This window comes from Lontra canadensis, unplaced genomic scaffold (assembly GCF_010015895.1).
Source record: "Lontra canadensis isolate GAN:19392208 unplaced genomic scaffold, GSC_riverotter_1.0 scaffold30, whole genome shotgun sequence".
NCBI lineage: Eukaryota > Metazoa > Chordata > Mammalia > Carnivora > Mustelidae > Lontra > Lontra canadensis.
This window is the reverse complement of record NW_022631024.1, coordinates 10,193,430-10,216,742: the sequence shown is the minus strand read 5'-3', so window position 1 is coordinate 10,216,742 and position 23,313 is coordinate 10,193,430. Positions and strand designations below refer to the sequence as shown.

Genomic DNA, 23,313 nt, shown 5'->3' with positions numbered 1-23,313 from the left:
TTCAAGGAGCTCTGGTACTTAGAAACCAAGATCTGGGCACTAAGTATGCTCATTATAATTGGGGTGTCTCTGCTTCCAGGGTCTCTCAGTGGCTAAAGCCAGAGTATCTATGCATGTATAATGTACATATACACCTCTGTATGCACATACAAACATTTGCATTTCCGTTTCTTTCATTTGTCTCCATGATTTCACACAGTTACCTCTAATTCCAATACGACACCATAGGTTCATTCTTGTTTTCTCCTGGTTCATATTTATAACTCTCTTCTCTGATAGTAGTAATTCCATTATATGTTTACGTGCTTGATCAGTCTCGATCAGACTCTTGCTGCTGTAGCGCCTTTCCTCTGTGGCCGGCCTACTCACCGCACTTGGATCTGACCTCTTAGGCACTGCCTCCTCTCCCTACCTTCTCAGCTGCTTAGGCTCTGCCCTGCCACCCTTCGTGGAAGCCCTTTACTTACTTAGTCTCTGACATCCCACATGGAACTGCCTTCCAGATGCTTTGTTTTTTTTTGACACCAGTCTAGTCAACCTCTTTCTCCTGACATAGATGCTTTCTTACCCAGCATCAGGCCTTGCCCCTACTTAGACACCACTTCCTGCCCTTTCTTGAGTTCTGACCCTCCAAGCCAGGCCACCTTCTATGTTTTTACTCTCCTGATCTTGCTGGAGCCCTGACTTTTCCTCATAAGGAAACCCGTCTCACCCCACTCAGACTCCAAAACTCTGGGGCCTGGTGGCCCCTATAGGAGGATTTCTTCCTCCCTGTGCTTGAACTCTGACATCCTGCTCACAGCTGGTATTCTGTCAAGGGACACTTTCCTCAGCTTGGTCAGGGTCTGCCTCCATTGCTCCCCCTCACACACACACCCCTGTCTTGCTTGGGCTCATCTGATGGCTCTGAACTCAACTATTAGCAAGAGATGTGGGAGAGCTTTGTAAAATTTGTAATGGTTTTCTATCTAAGTACTTACGATACTGGAGTGGGATCCTATCACATGTACACTCATACAAGGTCACTTACACACATGTGTGTATACACAAAACAGCGGGAATGATTATCCTGACAGTCCATTCAGTGGAGCGAGATTAGAAACGTAAGTCATCTATCCTCAGTCGGACTCAGTTCCTGAGTTCAGCTGGAGGGTAAGCAGCTCAGTAAGCTGACAGATTGGAGCATAGACAGTTTTCATTCAGTATGTGCCCCCGCAAACTCAGGCCAGCTACTCTGTGTCTCTAAAACCACGTCTGCTCTATGTGGGGGGCAACCGAAGGGCCTTTTACAGGTGATTTTTTCCATGGGCCGTTTGACTCTAAGTATTATGTCTCGAGCCTGCCCTGCACATCTTACAAGGGCCTGTGACGGCCCGTAGCAGTGCGGCCGTGTGTGTAGGAATCCACGGATGCTGCCTGAGTTCTTCTCAAGTTTAAGACTCTGTATTGCCTCACACAAAACAAAAACGTTCTCCATTTGACTCTTAGGCCAGGGACTGATGGCAGAGCCTGGGACAGAGTTATCCGAGCCACACTTTGGTGAGAGAAGCGTGGATCGTGGCCAGTGCCTGGGAAGCAGACTTGTCCCACCTTGGCTTTTCCCCCATCAAGGAAGGCTCTGCTGATTGGCCATGGTAATTTTACAACTTGATCCAAATCCTGAGCTAAACCAGGCCGTTGGAAAAGAGTTCCAGCTTCCCCTCACACAAACTATTTCACTGTCCATGTCTCTTTTCCCCACCAGGACCATGGCCTTCCTGAAGGCAGGGACCCTCTGTTGTTTGTCGTTGGGGCCTGAGCCTTGGACTGAGCCCACTGCACAGTGGTGCTCGCATGGAGGAGGCAAGTAGAGCAGGCCCAGAGACGTTTGCGACCCCTGTAGTGTCCAGGGACGAGCAGGGTAATGGAGTGTTTGTTTCCTGTCTCTGGCCCAGGAAGTAGTGTTTGCTGCATGATGACAGACACACGCAGAATGGAGTGGAAGGCTCCCCGGCCTCACCTGCAGCCCCGCAGGAGGGCAGAGCCCTTGTGCCAGCGCTAATGAAGCGGTACAGGAAACGCCACTGGATAAGGTTCAGCTGTGAACCCTGGCCTCCCAACAGGGGAAAAGAGGGATCCTTTGAAGAAGAAGACAGCTGGGTTTTGGTTTCAAGACCTTAACGCTGCCATCCATGGATATTCATCTGTCAGTGCACAGGGGACAACATGTGGGGAACAGTTGCATCTGGTCAGGCCACAGGGAGAAAGGAATGGCTGATCTCCAGGGTAACTGCGAAACCTCCCATGGCTGAGGGTTCTGCTTCGTGGAGCCAAAAAGAATCGATTTGGTGAGGGTGAGGCCGCGTGTGAGAAGCTGGGCGCTCTGCCGTGAGCCGGGTGGCCCTACTAGGCCACCTTCCCTCTGCCCCCTGGCTGCGGAGGACACGGGAGGCTTGGGCTTAGGGCCCAAGCTGGTGGGCCAGTTGGACCTCGTGGCAGAAACGACGTCCGTGTATCCCACAGTCAGGAATTACCAGACAATCCGGCCTGCCCCACATCGCCTCATCTAGGATTCCTGAAATGACTTCAGCTTTTCTCTCATTTCCTTCAGGCCGGGATTTCCTTGCAAGAAAATATTTTCTCATCTTGCACCCGCTCCCCTTCCCTGTCTCCCCACCCCCCACCCCGCCCCCTTCCTGCTTTGAGTTGCTGGATTTAACTAGTGGTATTTTCTCTTTCAGGTGTTGGGAGGGGGGAGGGATTTGTAATCCTTGGTTGAATTTGTTTACTAAGAGTCCTCTAATCTGGGCAAGAGTTTTCGTCTGAGGGGATTTATTGTTCCCACTATAATGGCTTTTAACTCAGCCGAGGTTTATTTAACAGAATAGGAAGGGAGAAACTTATCTCCTCCCTAATCCCTCTTGAATGTTTACATTGCTCTGCCAAAGTAAATGCTGTGGAAAGTGGCAGCAGGCATTTGCTGTGTAATAGTCAATATGCAGCTGCCAGGGCTGATTGAAACATATTAACATAAGTGATAATACTGTCATAGAAGTGAAAAGTTAAGTTGCTTATCAGTATATTTTGATAAGCTACTTAAATTTTACAGTAGCATGTGCTGGCTTCAGACGGACGTTCCTGATGGAGAACTGTGCACTTTATCTGTCCTCTGGATTGCCTCTCACTTCATCTATTACCCTCGGCAGTACAGCTGGGAGTCAGGGCCGGGTGCTGAGCTCCCCCCGCCCGGCGGGATCAGCGCTCTGCTGCCCGTCCAGTTCTCCCAGGAGCAGACCCTGTGAGCGCAGCAGGGCAGACGTGAGCGGGACAGCAGGGGCTTGGTGCGACAGCCTCCTCGCCTGACCACTTGTCACTTTGGAAAAGTTTCTTACTGGAGAATAAAGCCATTTAAATTAAGTGACAGAACTTCTGGGCGGTGGGGGTTGGGGCTGGGAGATAGTTCAACAACAATTCTGTAACCTTAACATGCCTTTGCTCTCTCAGCCTTTGTTGAGTTGTGTTTGCTCAGTCAACGCTGAGCACCAGTGGTGTGCTGGGCTCCTTGCTTGGCCCCGGGAAGACAGAGTGAAGAAAGATGAGATCCTTCCTTCTCTGTGCACAGTCTGTTAGCAGAACAGACACACCACTGAGTGCCACGTGGTGTGTGGAATGTTATAATGGGAGTATGCATGTGACCAGGGCAGCACAGAGAAGAGGGAATTAGGGCGTGAGGGGCGGGGTTGGGCAGCATGTGGGGGACCGTTAGGAGGATGCGTGGAAATCAGCTCGCCTGGACCATGAAGGTCAGAGAGAGAAAAGGGCCGAGTGTATGCAAGCCCAGGCAGGCTTGAGGATGCCTGGCCATTCTCGGAAGGAGGCTGCCATGAGAGGAGAGTGCACGTGGGGAAGTAGAGCGGGCAGCCAGTCAGGGATTGACAACGAAGAGCCTCCACCGCCGTCTTCAGAGTCCACTGGTGATGGCACCACTGCAGGAACTGGATCCGTGGGCCACTTAGATGTGCATTTCAGAAAGAATATTCTTGAAGCCGCATGGAGGGTAGAGTGAGGTCAGGACCAGACTGTCCTCAGAGTGAAGGGGCACCATGGTCAGGACCCAGTAGGGGGCAGTGGGGACAGAGAGAGCTTGTCCCGCAGTAAGTCTAGAGGGGTTGCGGTACGGATAGGAAGTTTGATGCTGCAGTATGATTGGTTTCAGGCTCATGGGGCCTTTGGGACACCTTGCAGGCAGCAGCTGGGGAAGTGTTGTATGTGTGAGTGTGTGGCTGTGTGTGTCCAGTCATGCTGAATTTGCACAGAAGCTTCCTGGAAAGGGTGGGTGTGGTGGGAGAGGCCTGGAGGGCTATGCAGAGATGGTTCCTGATTGCAGAGTCTGCTTTGAATTTCTTCTCTATGAACCTGTTCTAGCTCTGAGGCATGGGAATAATTTATAATGGACATTCAGTCCTCCACCTTACACAGGCAATTTTTTAAAATCCCAGAAATAATTAGCATTCTACCAGTCTGTGTTTTCAGCCGCCTATAACAGGAAGACTCTTTAGGATGTAGAGGAAAAACTGAAATGTACCAGTCTTGAATCAGCTCCTGGTTAAAGTTTTTGACCTGCATACTAATATTTCATGTTTCTCCTCTTCTTTCCCCAGCTATCTTCCCTGGTTCGAAGTATTTTATAAGCTGCTTAACATCTTGGCGGATTATACAACAAAAGGCCAGGTATTTACCTTGTATTTTTCTTTTTAGCAAGTAACTTCAACTTTGATTATTAAAATAATACGTGCCTTCTATTTCACCAGAAGGTTTACCAAAAAAGTAGTGCATGCCCATTATAGAAAGTCTGGGGAATTTGGAAATAGGAAAGAAGAGAAAAATCACTCCTCATGTGTTACCCCCTTCCTTCCTGAAAATAACAGTCGCTAGTATTTTGGTGTGTTTTCTTCCTTTACTTTTTGAGTTAAAGGAATAATAACTAGACCCTTAGCATTCGGAGTTAATCTTCTGATATCTGATAGCTGATATTCCCAAGCAGCCCTGGAAGTTCGTGACATTTATTAAATTATAATTTTGCTGAGGCACAAATTTGAACTGCTCATGTCATGCCGCAAAGCTTGATTTGTGTGTAAAACACTTAACTGGCAAGAGACCTGGCCACCTGGGCCAAGTTCCCCTTCCAGTAAGGCTTTGTTATGCACTTCCGGTAATTTTTTTAAGGGTCTGGAAAATTACTTAAAAAGTTAGCCCTACTTTACTGTACTTTTAGAAGAAATGATATGTTGAAGTGTCTCCCATGGATGTCAGAAGTCAACTGGAACTGTATTTAGACTTTCATAGCTCAGATTTTTCACGTGCTGTGGTAACAGAAGCATTTCCCCAGGCTAGTAAAAAGACTGTGAATATTTTTCATGGGTGCGTAGCATTTTATTATGGACCTTAGAAACATTTCCCTGTTGTTGGAAATTTTTGTTTTTTGTTTTTTTTTTTAAAGGTTTATTTATTTATTTTAGAGAGCACGTGCACACACATGCATGCACAGAGTGGGGAGGGGCAGAGGGAGAGAGAAGGGGAGAGAAGCAGACTCCCCACCGAGTGTGGAGCCCAACCCAGATGCAAGGCTTAGTCTCACAGCCCGGAGACCATGACCCAAGCTGAAATCGAGTCGGGCACTTAACCGACTGTGCCACCCAGGAACGCCTGGTGGGGTTTTTTTTTTGGGGGGGGGGATTTTTTGGGGGGAGAGGGCACTGTTTAAATGTAGCTATTAGCATCATTGAACATAAAGCATTTTCTTCATTTTGGATTATTTCCTTAAGAGGAAAATCTCAGAGGGGCCATTTTTTTAGGGCAGTGGACATAAACATTTAAAAGAATTTGCCAAACTGTTTTCCAAAAGAATTGTACAGTTTTCTTAAAAGACGCCCTTCCCTAGGAATGTACGGGAGCGCTTGGCTGACCATGCTCTCACCAGTATCATTTGTTGAATCTGTTGTTTATTTGACAAGTGAATAGTCTCATTGTTTTAATTACATTTCTTTGATTGTTAATGAGTTGAATATTTGTCCCTATATCTAACTTATTAAATTTTCCTTTTTGTAAACGGCCTAAGATCTTTAATTGATGATACATTATTATTAAATGTTACAGAGGTTTCTTTCTCCTCATACTTTCTACAGAATATTAGGTCCATTAAAAAAAAGGCGGGGGTATAATTCAGTAATCTTGGGTTTGGAGAGAGGGAAAGCTGTGTTTCGTTTTTGTCTCCTTAAGATTCTTTTTCTGGTGGTGCTGAGAAGGTCCTGCCGTGGACCTTCTATGTGTGTAATGTGTGTTACTCAGTGCTCACCATCTTATTTGGTCCCAAGCCCTTTTTATTCCACGACAAATATTAATATTCTGAGAAACTAATGTTTCCTAGAACATACTTGAGGAAATGCTGCTTTGGAGAAAAGTGGAAAATGTGTGTATAATGGAGACATCTTTCCTTCAAGTAGATTTACTCACTAGCAGTGTATACCAGAGGCCACAGTAAATGGAAGGAATAACTAATAGAAATGGCTCCTTAGGTCACTACACTCACTCTGAAAAGATGCTTAGATATGAGGGAATTGTGTCATGAAGGAGGTGATTTATTCTTTGAACTGATTTATTCTTTGAAGAATGAATTCAGAGGCTACCTTGGGTCTGTTCATCGATTGATGTTCACAGTTCACTTTAGTCAAACATTCAGGTTTTCACTCAAATTTGAAAGATATCTTTAGTAAATAGAATTGTATCTATGTAGGCTCTTAACAGTCTTGGAATTGGAGATTGACTCACATATTTTTTTTCTTTCATATTAATGCTCCAGTCAAAACACATTAGACTTTTAAACACTTATCTTGTGGTATAGAAAAGGTTGGGTTTGTACAACCAACGCATAGGGGAGATAGGATTATTACCCTGGAAAATTGGTGTACCAGTCCTCTGGTCCATTAAACCAGGAAGGACCCTGCCTCTTGAAGTGTTGAGTTGCGATCAGTGATGTGTTTTAGTGGAGTCTGTTTCCACTGTCCCTAGTACTCTTTCTATTAAATTTTTTTCTGGTTAAAGGAATTATGACACTGATGATAGGAAATCTGTCTACAACTGGCTTACTTGTTGGCAAGGTGTGGGTCATCAGATTAGAACAATAAAAGCTCTGTTTTTATTTTTTTGTTGTTTATATAAGAGCTTTTATTAATGAGAATCCCCTCCCCAAGTCCAAAAGTCTTTGGACATGGTAGGCTTCAACTGGGGGGCTTGGGGGTGGATAGTGACCATGACGGCTCAGAGTGGAGTGTTGGAGCCTAAGACACATGATGGGGGTGTCTGTTTGGGTCATTGATCTACCACGGTTATCAGACCCTGGATCGGGCCTTGAGGGCATCCCTGTGAAAGAGTTGGCAGGGGTTGAAGACATCATCCAAGCTGGAGAGCAGCCTGGCTGAGGGTGTCAGAGCCCGGGGGGACGAAGTGGTCGTTCATGTGCGTGCAGTAGTAGTGGTGGTGGCTTGGCAGCAGATATCTGAACCCTAGGAGGATCTAGAAGGATCCACAAGGGAGAGGGGGCAGCAGTGGTCCAGCACTGGGGTGTTGGAGCCTAGGGTGGAAAGGGCATTCTTGTTGGAGAGGAGTGGACTATAGCAGCCTGGCATTGGATATCTATCTATTCTCAGGCAGGGCAAGGAGGGCCCCTGAGTGGATAGGGGCCCTATTGGTATGTAACCAATAAAAGATTGGTTACATACCAGTAAGTAAATATATTAAGAAAATGGGATTGACTGTCATTTCTATAGAATTTAGTTACAAATATGAAAAGGTAGGAAACTAGAAGGATTCCTATATTGGATTGGAATTAGAGCCATCAGTATGACCTGGTGACTTTCCAAATATGTGATACAGACATCAATAAAAATGCGTATATTGTGGGTCTCTGTGTGCATAGTATGTTTTCTGGTTCTAACCACTAAAAGAGTCTGGGGTTAGCCATACCCACGTAGCAATGAATGCACCTAGTACGGACATTGTGGTTTCTAAATAACATTCTCCACTAAAAGGAGCCGGGGCTCTCTGAAGAAATGTCTAATTCTAGGGCCATCGCAGGGAAAGTATAAAATGAGCCTGCAATATCTTTTTGTGCCAAAAAATGCTCAGAGGAAGTGCTCAAAGCATGTTGGGGACATGTCAGAAAGACACCGAAGTGAGCTTGAAATGGATAAGGGGTTCCCACTGGTCCAATCTGGGACAATTTGAGCATTAAAACAACTAATGAGAGCAAAGATTTATAGTCATTGAATAAAACAGGAAACCATATGTGCTTACCAATATAAATAAATAAATAAGTTAAAAGTTTTGATGAGGAAGGGGATGTTTACATAAAGTATCACTCCACAAAATGCTTGCTAAACACAAAGGGAGAATGAGTACCTTCCCAGTAGAGACTTCAGAAGAATTAATCAAATGATCAAAGTGAACATCACAAGTAATGGAAAGAATTGAAGTCTGAATCAATAGAAAACATCAGACAATTGGGAATTATTCAACAAAATGGCTGGTCTCACTGTCAAGTGCCTACAAATCTGGGAAAGACTCGGGACCTTTTCCAGACTGATGAAGACCAGAGAATCGTAACTAAAGGCAACATGCGCTTCTGAGCTGGATGGTTTTGCTCTCCAAGGACATTATGCGCACAGTGGATAAAACTTGAAGGGATCTGAGGATTTGATGGTAATGTTCTATCAATGTTAATTTCCAGATTTTTTGATGATTAGTTGTGGGTTGTACTGGAGAACATCCTTTGTATTTATGGATGATGGAATGTAATGTCAGCAACTCACTTTTAAGTAGTTCGGGAAATACAGAATTGCTGTCCTGTAATTGTGTAGCAAAATTTCTAGATTTTTTGATGATTAGTTGTGGGTTGTACTGGAGAACGTCCTTTGTATTTATGGATGATGGAACGTAATGTCAGCAACTCACTTTTAAGTAGTTCGGGAAATACAGAATTGCTATCCTGTAATTGTGTAGCAAAATTAAATGTGTGCACATGCATACACGTTCATTTCCCTGTGAGAAGGTCGAATGATGAGAGTTCAGACTGAAGCAGGTTTTTAATCTGGGCTCATTCTCTTTTTGCCTTTCCTTTAAATCCACTACCTGGGACTGTTGTGGAGCAGTGGAGAGTTCTCTGGGCTTGAACACAGCGAACCCACATGTAGCTTCTGGCTGTGCAACTTACTAACTGGCTGATCTGAGCCAAGTTGTTTCACCCTTTGGAGCCTCAGTTTTCAGTCTGTGAAGTGGGGTAGTTGTGAGGATCAAACAGAAAACAAATGGAAACACATGGAAGCTCAGTACTGTTCTGTTAGCATGGACAAGTCCACAGGGTGGGAGAAATGGCTTTTGCATAATTCTGTAAGCAGCATTCTTTTGAGCATTTTAAAAGTGAATCTGTTTTCAATCGAATAATTTGTACTGCTGTGTATTTCATTCTGTGGCTCCATTTCACTAATTAAAATGCACAGCCACCATACTGTATTGCATACTGTTGTGTGTAGTTCATTTTAACTTTCCATAATTGGATGCTGCTGTGTGTATCCAGTGAACACTCAATAAAATTAATTGAGGGTAATGATGATGAAGACAAGATCTATAGTGTCATCCTTATTTCTCCCAACCGCCCCCGCCCTGTGAGCTAGGGCTGTTTGCATTTAAAAGTTGTTGCTATGGAGTTGAGAGGATAGGTTTGCTGAGAGCTTATGGTATATGATCCATAAAAGGCGGTCATGGTAGGTGTCTCACTCCGTAGAAAATGTCAGACTTGGTGTGGGAGGATCTATTTGGCTCTTATATTGAGCCATAAGCAGTGTCTTTTGTCCAACCCTGCTTGACTATCAGGCCTATTTCTGTATGGGGGCCAGCACCTCCCCAGCCCCCTCAGTCATGGGGGCCTCCAGCTTACCGTGTGCCCAGACCTCCCTGCAGGCCTCTGACGAAGGGCTCAGCCTTGCTTTTGTTACTTAGGCCTTTTATTTCTTTCAGGAGAATCAGTGGAATGAGCTTCTTGAAACTCTGCACAAACTTCCCATTCCCGACCCAGGAGTGTCTGTTCATCTCAGCGTGGTAAGTAGGGGCAGAAAATTAGCGATCGCCAAGAAACCATTTCATTATTAGCAGGGAGGCAGATTTAGCTGAACAAGATTGTCTTTTGTTGTCTGCACCTTCCCCAGCCCTCCCTTTGAATACTCTGAAACCTCTGGACTCGAGACAGGCCAGGGAGTTCAATTTCTTCCTTTCTCTGGGATTCTGTAAGGAATGGGTCCCAAACGTCCTCAGGCTCTCTTCTTCCTGGTTGTCATCCCATCACAAGCATCTCCTAGATGGCGGATGCTTGGCTTGGAATGGCCCCTACCTGCCTCATCAGCCCCCATTCTGGGCTCCCTGCCTCATGTTTTACCCCCCAGCACTGCTGTGCGTGCCTCTTTGCCCATCCTGTCACCTCTGAACCTTCAACACCACCTCTCTCCTCTTTACCAAGCCGGCCTACATTCATCCTTCAGAACTCACCTTGGATTTATTTCCAGAGAAATCCTCCCCTTGACCCCCTTCCCCAAGGCTTAGTCAAGGTTTTCTTCTTTGTCCCAAGCATCTTGTACACTTTGCAGTGCTTAGTCATACCACATCTGTTTTCTTGTCTTGGCCACTGGGCTGTACATCCCTCAAGGACAGGGATGGAGAGAGCCTAACATAGATCCTGGTCTGTAGTAATAATTGTTTCTTTAAACATACATGCCATGTGATATGTAGTATGCCGGGTGGAAAATCCTGTGACTGTGAAGCTTCAGTCCTGGCTGTAGTTTTGTCAGTGACCTGAGTGATCTTAATTAAAACCTTTAACCCTGTGGACCTTGAGTTCCTCATTGATGGGATAAGGCATCAAAAGAGATGTAAGGGATCTTTTTCATATTTTGGGTTACTGGAATTCTCTAATTCTCTAGGTCAAGCCCTTGTCACCACCTTCATCAGAATTCTCAGGTGGATACCCTTAGGCCAGCTCTTGATTGATTACCAGGGGCTGTTTTCCCCATGTTGTGGGATCTGAATGTTTTAAAAGTTGCCTTTTTTTTTTTTTTAAGATTTTATTTCTTTTGGGTGCCTCAGTGGCTCAGTGGGTTAAGCCTCTGCCTTTGGCTCAGGTCATGATCTCAGGGTCCTGGGATCGAGTCCCGCATCTGGCTCTCTGCTCAGCAGGGAACCTGCTTCCCTCTCTCTCTCTCTCTCTGCCTGCCTCTCTGCCTGCTTGTGATCGCTCTCTATCAGATAAATACAATCTTAAGAAATAAAAAAGATTTTATTTCTTTTGAGAGAGAGACTGCACAAGTGCAGGGTATAGGGAGGGCCAGGGGTGGGGACAGAGAGAGAGAATCTCAAGCAGACTCCATAGTCAGCATGGAGCCCAGTGTGGGCTTGGTCTCAAGACCCTGAGACCAAGAGTCAGATGCTTAACGCACTGAGCCAGCCAGGCTCTCCCTGAATGTTTAAAAAGTTTTATTGGATGTGAGGGCAGTCTGTGACATTTGTCACCCTGTTGTTCTGGCTGATCTGGCTCCCTAGGCAGGTGTCCCCTTCCTCCCTCACCACTCCATGTCCGTCCCTCCTAAAGCTATGTGCTCAGTCAAAGGGGACAACCTTCTCTGACAGAGGAGGACTGTTTTTCAGTCAAGGGTATGTGAGTAGCTGTGCTCCCCAGCTAGAACCTGCAGACAAGCTCTCAAGGTCTAGTCGTAGGAGAATGTAGGGCAGTCAAGCTTCCAAGACTCTGGACACGTCCAGATGAGGTATTGAATGTGGCAGTCTGCTTTTTGATAGATAGATAGATAGATGGTTGGTTGGTTAGATAGATAGATGGAAGGATAGATGGATAGATAGATTTTTAAAGTAGCAAGTTTTGTCTTTCATCTTCACTAGAACCAGGTACAGTGTTGATATTTTGTGGTTAGTATCTTGGTATTTAGCCATATAAAAAATGAACATATCTTACAGGGTTTTGTTTTTTTTTTATGATGAGCAAATTGAAAGCAGTATTACTACTAATAACTAATAATAGATCTTCTCTTTATTAAGTTCTTAATTTCTGCCAAGTATGCATCTCTAACGCTCAAAAGAACTCTACAAAACAGATAGTAGTGTTCTCGTCTTACAGATGAGGCTTAGTGAGGAAAAGGTACTTGCTCACCCAAGTCTATGTGGCTAATAAGTGAGAAGTTTGGGGTTTTCAAACCCAGGGCTAACTTCCCAGCCTGTGTTCTTTCTGCTAAGCCATGAGTGTTGAAAGAAAGGGGGCAAAGAAGGAACTGGTAGAGGTTTTTGCTCATTTCAATAGAGCCTAGGTCAGAAAAGATTCTTGTTGGAGAACTGCTCATAGGGAAGACTGCCTTGGAAAGATGAAGAAACGAGCTTTAAACCTGCCCGGGTCATTGCCAGATAACTAAACAACCTTGCCTTTGTCTCTGTCCCTTTTCCTAAATCAGCTTGATCTCTCTGCTTCAGTCTGTAATGACATCCGACAGGTAGCTGTGGAGTAGCCTGGCTGGGTCACCAGCTGCTGGGGAGGAAGGGCCACTCCTTCCCCTGAGTGGCTGCCAGGCCTCAAGGACAAGCCATCCCAGGGGCAGGAGGAGAAACTGTTGGGGGGAGGAGGTGCAGCTGTTTCGTGCCAGTGGTTCCTAGGAATGTTTCTGACCTCCTCTGGTCCCAGCATTTCATGGGTGATGGAGCAAGACAGAATCTCAAAGGACAGCCTGGGGACGACTTGGTTTTGGAATTGTGATGCCTCACTATTTACAACCCATTGCATCTGTAAAGACAGATATTTGTTTCTTTCCAATTCAAGAGGAATTCTCTCCATGTTGCATTTCTGATTTTGAAGGCTGAGTCTCATCTAGTTCATAAAGCCTGAAATGTGGAAAAATGGCAGTCCTTGACTTCGTGTCTTCAGAACAGAATATGTCTGTATGTCTGATGTAGGTGATTGAGAAAAACGGAAATGTGTAAACTAGGAGCTGAACAATAATAATAATTTTCTATTAAAAGATTATTAAGATAATTTTTCTATTATAAATAATTTTCTATTAAAAGATTTAATTTTCAATTAAAAGATTCTATTAAAAGTGCACGTTAGGCACTTCACGTATGTAACATTTATTCTTCATAACAGTTTTGAGGTAGATATTTATGATTCCCATTTACAAGTTCAAAAACTGAACCTCTGAGCTGTTAAGTGAGGTTCCTTGAGATCACGTAGCTAGGAAATGGTGACTCTGTGGTCCTTGTGTTTTCTTCCTCTCTGTCCCAGCCATTACGTTGTCACTCTGTCACCCATGGATGTCCATTACTGAACATTTCCTGGGACTCCCTTCTAGCCATTTCATATAGCAGTTGGTATCTCATGGCATCACATTTAACCTTGTGTTTTACTTTTGCTATTTTAATCGTCATTGTTGAATTGAATGAGTTGTTAACCAGTTTTCATGCCACATAATCTCTGCTGTAATACTTCATGGGTGACATTGGGCACAGACCCACAGCTTTTTGGAATGATGCTTTGCAGAGGATTGTGGTTTTTTGTGATTTTTTTTTAAAGTGGTCTTTTCATAATTTTTTTTTTTGTTTTTACTTTTTAGTTTATTTCAGTTGACGTGGCTTTAACTATAACTTGTTCATAAAAAGCGTAGGTATAGCAATCTGTTACAGTGGGAAGAGCATAGCTGTAGTTCTACAGAACCTGCTTTCAGTTCCTGTCACCTGTCACCTTCAGTTCCTGTGACCTCAGCACCTTAAACCTTAATTTACCCATTTGTAATACGGAGATAATATGTATCTTAAAATTTGTTAGGGAAATTAAAGATAATACTGATACAGATGCCTGGCATAAAGCCTTCCATTAGCAGGGCGGTATCTGTTGAATATTAGGCAAGTAGCTTACACTATCATTGTTGTTATTGTCATTACCGCAGGTGTCCCCAGCTTTCCATTTCAGGAAGTCTATACAACTCATTCTTCTTGAGACCTACTTATTTTGCAATTATCTAAGAACGGAGGGGAGGAACTTCCTGAAATGTCACTTGGGGGTCCAGGTTTGAATTTAGGCCACAGCTAAGCTGACCTTCTCTGCTGCGACCTTTCCTGCCCTTTGCACAATCCCATCTTTAATTGGCCAGCACCAGACTCTTCACTCCCGCTTGCCATTGTCCTCCGAGTCTTTACTAGCTCCGAGGAGGTGTCATCAGTCCAGCCTGTTGTCATTTAACTCCGGGACATGTGCTCGTTACATACATGGGGATGCCTCCTTGGAAGTTCTTTGAACAGGTCAGGTTTTCAGCTCCATTGAGTCTCCTGTTCTCTTCACTGGAGATGACGTTGGAAGTCAGGAGGCCTCTTTTCAGAGCATGCTTAGGGGACAGAATTCTCCACTCTTAACCATCTGTAATGGTCTCGGTGCAGCAGTCCTTCAGCTGGAGCTGTCCTTAACATCACCTGGGCCTTTGGGGCAGACGTTGCCTGCAGCTTGTGTGGATATAATCTCAGATGCTAAAATGAAATGGCAGGTTTGGTTGGTAAGACCACTGCCCAGCGAACCTAGTGATACTTGGTCCCTCGAGGCCACTTGCCTCATTGAACAATAAATTATGAAGCCTGCAGCTTTCGTGTGTTCAGAAGTGTGCAAACATTGCAGGGGAATTTAGCCTTTAACCTCTTTGAGCTGCTCATTTATATCTCCCGAAGAAGTTCATCCCTCATAGAAAAGAATTCCATCTACCGAACTGGTGATTTAATGTGTCTGGCTGTAACCCAGCATTAGCCAAAGAAAATATTCTTCAGTCATTTCCTGTGAGTGAAACTCTGTTTCCTCATCTGAGTGAGGAACTACCTTCAGATCATTTACCTGATTTCTGAATAACGTGCTTGTTGCATATTTTTGCAAAAGTAAATAGCATTTGCTTTTCTTTTCCAGCATTCTTATTTTACTGTGCCTGATACTAGAGAACTTCCCAGCATACCCGAGAATGTGAGTACTTGCTGGGGGCGGTGGCGGGGGGATTAAATTTTTATTCTTCTTTGTCTTTATTTACTTTTAAAAGAAAATAAAAGGATATATTTTCCCATAGTAAAAATAATGCATTGCAAAAGCAAAAACAAATAGAGAATCTTTGAAAAGCAGAGAAACGCTAAAGACAAAGAAGGATCATTACTCTTACTTCTCAAAGGTAATCACCCAATAACATGTTGATGTCTCATATTAGTCTTTTTAAAACGTATATTTTACATAGTTAAAATCACTGATCACACATGCATTTTCCATCTCATTCATAGAACCCTGTTTGTTGGCTGTGTAATAATAACGTTTGCTATGTAGTTTTCTTAGCTCTCCCTTCACCGTTGTGCATTTAGGTGGTTTTTAGTTTTTGCTCTTGTAAATAAAATGTTTCTATGTAAAGAACTTCCCTATAAAGATTTATTGGGATAGATTTACCCAAGGAATTGCACTACATTTCTATATCCACTTTGAAGAGCGTAAAAGAAAATATTTAGGGGTATAAGTGTGAAGACTGCACCGCCCCCCCCCCCCCACAAAGATTTAAGAGTAAGGAGCATGAGTCTGAGGGAGCAGAGGGTAAGGTTTGGCCTCTGAACAAGTTGAATTGTGTATCTGGCCTTAAGACATATTTTCAAGATGTCTTACTCAGATTATAAGTACTGCTATGCAGAATTAAATTCAGCATTAAATTCAGCACCATGGAAGCCCTTGTTTGCTTTTTTAAAATTGTGGCAAAATATATATAACATCGAATTTACCATTTTAACCATCTTTAAATTCACATTTCATTGGTGTAAATATATTCACGTTGTTGTGCAGTCATCATCAGCATTCATCTGCAGGACTTTTTCATCTTTCCCAACGGAAACTCTGTACCTGTTAAAAAACAACTCCCTGGGGCACCTGGGTGGCTCAGTGAGTTAAGCCTCTGCCTTCAGCTCAGGTCATGATCCCAGGGTCCTGGGATCGAGCCCTGCATCGGGCTCTCTGCTCAGCAGGGAGCCTGCTTCCTCCTCTCTCTCTGCCTACTTGTGATTTCTCTCTGTTAAATAAATAAATAAAATCTTTAAAAAAAAAAAACAAAAAACAACTCCCTGTATGCCCCCTCCTCCCATCCCCTGACAACCGCTATTCTTTCTGAGTCTCTCTCTATGAATTTGATTAGGTACCTACTATAAGTGCAGCCATACAATATTTGTCCTTTTGTGTCTTGCTTATTTAATCTAGCATCATGCCTTTGTTCATCCCATGTTATAGCACATGTCAGAATTTCCTTTTTAAGATGAAGTAATATTCTGTTGTGTGCATATAATGTACTCCATTTTGTTTATCCACTGATGGACACATGAGTTGTTTCTACACTTTGGCTGTTGTGAATAATGTTGATATGAAAATTGGTGTACAAACATCTGTTCAAGTCCCTGCTTTTAATTCTTTTGGGTATATACCTGATTATTTTTTTAAAGTACTGGAGTAAATGGTATATTTCTTTGTAACCATTACAGACTCACAGAAAGGAAATTCTTTTATAACTTGTCTATAGTCAGACAAATTATGAGTGTCAAGTATTCATGTGTTATTAATGAAGTTAGAATACAGAGTTATTGCTCGATAACTATCTTAGTTGGGATTGTAAGATATATCCATAATCTTTATGATCAGGCTCTGGTGGAAAACACTGCTTCCTTTTTGTTTACATTAAGTAATAAAAACTTCGGAGCATAGTTCCCATTTCAGCCACAATAGCTAATGCTACTATGAGACATGATGAATTCAGTGAGTACCTGCATTTTCTTATTTGCCTCTTTTAACAAGCTTAGGTGGTTACTATTGTAATTACTATTTTATATCTGGAAACAGGCCCCGAGAATTCAAGTAACATATTCAAGGTCCTACCGCAAAGATGTAATAGAATTAGAATTCAGATACTGGTCTTTCTGATTTTAGAGACTGAGCTCTCACACACTATGCTATACTTTGAGCCCGTTAATTTGCCCTTCATCTCCAAAATATTCCTTGGAAATGACAAAAGAACTATGAAATTAAGGAGAAGGATGTCTGTGTAATTCCAGAAGGAGCTGCCATGAGCCAGAAAATTTGAGGGATTTCCACAACTGAAAAGAGATGGTAACTGATACTTAACAGTCAATAAATAGTAGATAATGGAGGAACCCAAAAAGAATTAGAAAAATCCTCCAGGAGAGTAGAAGTAGGGGCAAAGCATGGACAAATAGCAAAAGGCTGTTTGTTGAAGGATTATTTTCAAATGCCGTGGAACAATCATAAAAATTGGCTATGTATCAGATCACACTGAAAATTTTAAAATAGAAAAACTCAGAGTCTGACAGACCAGTCTCTTCATGGCAACGAAATAAGACTAGAAATTAATGATAAAAATTTTAAAAATATCCATCTACTTAAAATAGTGGTGGGGTCAAAGGGGATAAAACATTGAAATTGTGTATTATTTAGATATTAATGACAACGAGAATACTAAACAACAAAAACCTAAGGGATGAGCCAAAACTATACTCGGGGAAACTGAAAGCTTCTAATGCTTTTATTATAAGTAAGAACCTGAGAAAATAATGAACTTGACTTTCAGTTCAAGAAGCTGGAAAATGAGGGGTGCCTGGGTGACTCAGTCAGTTAGGCATCTGATTCGATTTCGGCTCAGGTCATGATCTCAGGGTCATGGAATTGAGCCCCATATCAGGCTTTAAGTTCAGTGCAGAGTCTGCTTGGGATTTCCCCTCTCCATCTCCTTCTGTCTCTTCCTTCCCCCTTGTGTGCACTCTGTCTCTAAATAAATAAATACAATCTTAGAAAAAACCTGGAAAATTAATAGCAACCAAAAAGCCAAAACTAGAAGCATTTAATTATAATTTTACTTAGAAAATATTGTTAAAGTAGAACTGAAAAATGGGACTTTTAAAAAACCGAATATTTGAAAAGAATAAAATAATCTTAAAATTATGCAATAAATTTGGTAGAGATAAGATAAAATTTTCCAGAAAAATATAAGTGATTGAAGTTAGCCTAAGAAATAGGGAATATAAATATAGAACCATAACTTGAAAAGATTAATGAAGCTTTTTTAGCCATCTCTACACCTTGCTGCTACAAATATGTGAGGTTTGGGTGGTTATATAGGCATGTTAAGGAACAGATTATTATGTAAAGTGTTCCAAATTGTAGAAGAGGCATGTGTGTGTATGTATTAAACAACAGCAGAAGAAAAATCACTTATAATTCCATATGTCAGAGAAAGTCACGTTCCAAGTTTTTCTTTATGATAATAGTTGTTTCTACACTCTGTGGCCTAGAGCCTTGAGGTTGCCGTAGGACCCTGGACGGCCTGGGGGAGATGGATGGTGACTGACCAGAGCATGGGGTCCCTGCTCTGGCTTTATTCATTGCCAGTTCATTCCTGTCTGCTTAAATTGGGAACTTGGTAATATTTTGTTTGAGATAAAAGAGTCCTTTTGATTAAAAAAAAAAAAAAGAAGAAAGAAATTTAGAAACTGCTTCTTAAAAAACACAATGGAGATCATACCAAGTACATACATACCTTTCTATAAGTGCTTTTTAAATGACAACATATAATGGATGTTTACTGGTGTCATTAAAATTCATTACAAAATATCTTTGTTGTAAAAAACATTAAATAACAAGTACATATAGAAAAAACTGAAATACTGTCATCCCTTCCCCACCCCGGTCCCATTCTCCCTCCAGTTTGCATGTCCTTCTAGACCTTTCTCTATGTATTTACAGTATTATATGTGTGAGTACCTGTGTATGTTGTAGACATTTCCTTAGACATAAATGTGATACTGTTCCTATTGTTTTGCAACTCACTTTTTAAAAATGTATCCTAAAACCTGTCCATACTGATTTACTTCATCCCTTTTTAATGATTTTTAATTTAATGGTATTACTATTCTTATGAAAGTAATACATATTAATGGCTTTAAAAAAATCATATAGTACCACGTAATTGTTGATGAAAATTTCAGCTTCTCCTTACTTTCCACCTCCCAGAGGCAGCTACTTTCAAGATTTTAGCAGTTGAGTATTTCTTTCCATGGTTTAAACTAATATGCACATATCGCTATATCTTAACGTTTTTTCTTTTTTTTTTTTTTTTAAGATTTTATTTATTTATTTGACAGAGGGAGGCAGTGAGAGAGGGAACACAAGCAGGGGGAGAGGGAAAGGGAGAAGAAGCAGGCTTCCCGCTGAGCAGGGAGCCCAACGCGGGATTTGATCCCAGGCCCCTGGGATCATGACCTGAGCCAAAGGCAGATGCTTAACGACTGAGCCGCCCAGGTGCTCTTAGTGTTTCTTTTTCAAATATCACCTATTGATTTTCCTGTGGAAGTTGGGAGTTTAGATCTTTTACTGTCTCTGAGCCTCTCTCCCTGTAGAAGATAACTTCTCAGTCACGTGTTTTCCTTCCCCCATTTTTCCTGTATCTTCAGAAAAAATTTTAAATCCATAATGTTTATAATTCAGTGAGCATGCAGAATGAGACAATCAGTTATGATTGCATTTTCTTTCTTGTACAACTTTTTGTTCAATAGGAGTTCCTTGATTTCACATCTTCTTGTTTATTCCCTTATTCTGGTGAAACATTCCAGTAGTTTCCTGAAAAAGTATTGTGTTGGAGGCAACATGGTCAGACCTTGCATCACTGAAAATGACTGTTCTCCTCTGGGTAGGATTGGAAATTGCCTTCGTAATTTTGAAGACGTAGCTCTGTTGACTCATAAGCCATCCTGATTGCTGATTTATTTTTTAGAATCCTTAATATGTTTTTGGTATCTGAAATTGTCCATTTTATCTGCTATGCTGGGCACTTGAGAACCTTATGTCCTTTATAGCTGGGAAATGGTGTCACATTATTTCTTTGAAAAGATTCTTTATTTTTTCCCTTTTCTCTAGGGCCTTGATGGTAGGATCCTATGTTGATCCCGTAATCTTCTCTGTTTTCTCTCTCTCTCTTTCAGTCTTCTTTCTGCTTTCTTCAACAAATCGTTTCACCCTTTTGAAATTCTTCTGCTATCATTGTTTATACACCTAAGAGCTTTTTGGTGTTGTTCAATAAATTATGTTTTAATGGCATCTTGTTTCATGAATGCAGTATTTTTTCTTGTCTCTTCGAGACTTGTTCATAGGCCTAAAAATTGTTCTTTCTGCATGTCTTCTTCCTCAATGTTTCCTGTCTCCTGTTTTGTTTCACTCTGTATCTACAATAGTAGAGGCTTTCCTCAAGCACCTGTCCTGCCCTATTTAAGATGGAGGGCACTGAAAAGCTAAGTGGAAACTCTGTGTTTATGAATGGGGCTTGTTACCTTGTGGCCTTTATTGGAGATGATGGCTCAGAGGCCTGGTTACTTAGAGGGGTATATGTAGGGGGCTCTCAAATGTCAGTATCTGAATCTTGTCTTTGGAACTAGTCAGTTATTTTTTCGTCTTATTTTTTGTTTTGTTTTTGCCAGTGATCATAAGCTTCATGTACCATTGTCCTGGAAGCTGAACGGGGGTGGCGAGTTATGGGATATCAACATTTAGCATGTAGTCTTTCAACCTCCCCTCCAGTCTTTTACTTCATGCCTTGTCCCCTGTCCTTAGCTATACCTGGTGTCCCCACACCTTTCTGGTTCAGTTCCTCTAGAAAGTAAACACTTCTGCTGGAGGAGTTTCAGAAGGCCATTTAACTAGCAGAGAGAGCTAGGAGAGAAGAGTTTTGTTTTTATTGGCCCCCTTCCTCAGGCCTTCAAAGCTTCTGGGTGTCTCCACTTCCTGAACCTTTTTGGAGTTTCGTGGTATGGGTTGGGTTCGAGCGTTATCCTGTCCCTCTGTTCCAGCTTTCGTGTTCTGCCCTTTGTGGACTGCCAAGTTGTCTTCCTTTAGTTTCTCAACCTCAGTTGGCATAGTTGACATGTTGGGGCAGATCATTCTTTGTCATGTGGGACCGTCTTTTACGTTGTGGGATGTTAGCATTCCTGGGATCCACTCACTATAGGATGGCAGCACACCCCCTCCCGGCTGTGACAACCCAGAATGTCTCCAGACATTGCCACATGTCCTCCTGAGGGTGAATGACCCAGGTTGAGAACCCTTTCTTTAGTAACTTCTGCTTTTTGGCTTCTAAAAATTTGACATCTCTCTTTCAATAATGCCTTTTTTCCTGTTTCTTTGGGAATTATGTCTTTTAAATTTCTTTCACTGTGACTTTCCTTGGGGGCTTGTTGGAGAGGGACGGTATCACAGAGAAAAGACAAATATGTGTGTTTAATCTACCCTATTTTACTAGAAATCCCTACAGGTTTTAACTATGCCTCACCTACTCATAGACATTTAGATTGTTTCTGTTTTGCTGTTATAAATAATAGTATAACAATTATTGCCTAGGTGAGTTTCATCATTTTAATTTTTTTTTTTCAATTTGAAGGACTGAGAATTCCTTAGGAACTTAAAATGAGATACCTGCAAGTTCTGATAATTTCTTAATTTTCAGAACTGCCAAAACGGAGGTTAGAAATAGTTTGGATGGGGGCAGGGGGAGAACTGCCTTCTTCATAGCCCCAGCTCCAGTTCCTGTCGGCGCTGCCCCCACCATTAAAGAAAATTTGCATTCCCTTTGCTGGTTTTGCCACTAATGAACCAATTCCCTGTGTATGACCCATTGTCCCCTAAATCCTCCTTTGCAAATCGGTAAAAGGCTGGCCTTGTTTGTTTCTAAGCAGGAATAATAAAAACAATCTGTCAGATTCCTAACATACATGGCTCCATTTAAATCCTTACAGCTCCTCTGTGAGAGGTAGACGTGAGCCCCATTTTCTATATAGGGACCCAGGGCTCACAGACCTGAGGTTACCAGCCCAAGGTCTGCACCGAAGTGAGGTGTAGTGACTCAGGTTGGTGAGGAACCAAAGCATTTTGTTTTCATTATACCCGCCTGCCTCCCTGCAGTTGACTTTTGATATTCATGGGGGAAGAGGCAAAAAATTATTGTTCATATCTCAGATATGAAGTGAAGCAGGAAAGCTTTTCCTCTAAGGAGAATCTGAACTTTTGTAGGACCAATTTGTGTGATTTTTGACATAGAATCAGTCTTGAGCTCCAGCCCTGTTGAAATTTGCATTTTAATCTCTTGGTGATTTTTCAAGGATTAATTTAAAATGACTAAATTGCTGCATTGCAAATTGAAACAAGCAATAACCATGGGGTTGTTAATATGATAGAGTCTGCTGTAGTGGAAAGAACATGAGTTTTGGAGACAGCCAGGCACCAGGCTCTACCACTCGGGGACCTTGGACTACTTAAAATCTCTGAGTCTCAGTGTCCTTATGTAATAAAGAAAAATGGGAGGAACAAATGAAGAATTAAATGTAAGTTCCACGTTCAGTGCTTGGTGCAAGTGAGATGCTGCTTTTGATGGTCCTTTTCTTTCCCTTCTCTTGGCTTTCCTACAGTTCTAGTCTTAACCTCTTTTAAGGTCTGAGTTGTGGCTCAGGCCTAGGGCACATTACTGTGAGGAGCTTGTCTTTTCTGGGTTTTTGCTAACATTCTTGGTTGTGAACATTAGTATTTGTCCTTTCGTGGAGTGCATATTTGACCACACAAGTCTCTTAGCAGGTACCATTGACATCAGAATTTCTGAAGCTTGGAAATGGTGCAGAGAATGGAGCCCAGGACTCCGGTGCCTGTCATGTGGGAAGTTCTGTAAACATTTATTGATTATCTCCTCTAAGAGACATGTTAAACTTAAGAGGATAAGCAAAGAAGACTGTAAAAGGACTTTTTTTTTTTTTAAAGTATTTTTTTTTAAAGATTTTATTTATTTATTTGACACAGAGAGTGAGAGAGCACAAGCAGGTGGACCAGCAAAGGGAGAGGGAGAAGCAGGCTCCCCACTGAGCAGAGAGCCCGATGCGGGACTCGATTCCAGGACCCTGGGATCATGACCTGAGCTGAAGGCAGAGGCTTAACCATCTGAGCCACCCAGGACAAAGTCTGTGAAAGGACTTTGGCACATGGAACTTCATTCTGTCACCAGAGAATCAGGTTGTTCTGGACAGCATCAGAGAATGGTTAATGTAAGAAAGCGAGAAAGGAGCTAGTATCAGGCACTATTTGCTCTATCATGGAATTTTTACAGCAGCCTTAGCATGTGGTTATTATCCCTGCTCTGAAGA

At 42.4% G+C, this 23,313-nt stretch overlaps 1 protein-coding gene across 7 annotated transcripts in view; it reads left to right on the top strand.

Moving 5' to 3' along the window:
* Positions 1–23,313, top strand: part of DENND1A (DENN domain containing 1A) — a 496,671-nt gene that overhangs the window by 227,588 nt on the left and 245,770 nt on the right. For all 7 annotated transcript variants that reach the window (XM_032865818.1, XM_032865820.1, XM_032865816.1 and 4 more), the window contains 3 exons: positions 4,641–4,710; positions 10,051–10,131; positions 15,023–15,076. In XM_032865818.1, coding sequence (XP_032721709.1) covers positions 4,641–4,710; positions 10,051–10,131; positions 15,023–15,076 — 205 coding nt within the window. The remainder of the gene's footprint in view (positions 1–4,640; positions 4,711–10,050; positions 10,132–15,022; positions 15,077–23,313) is intronic.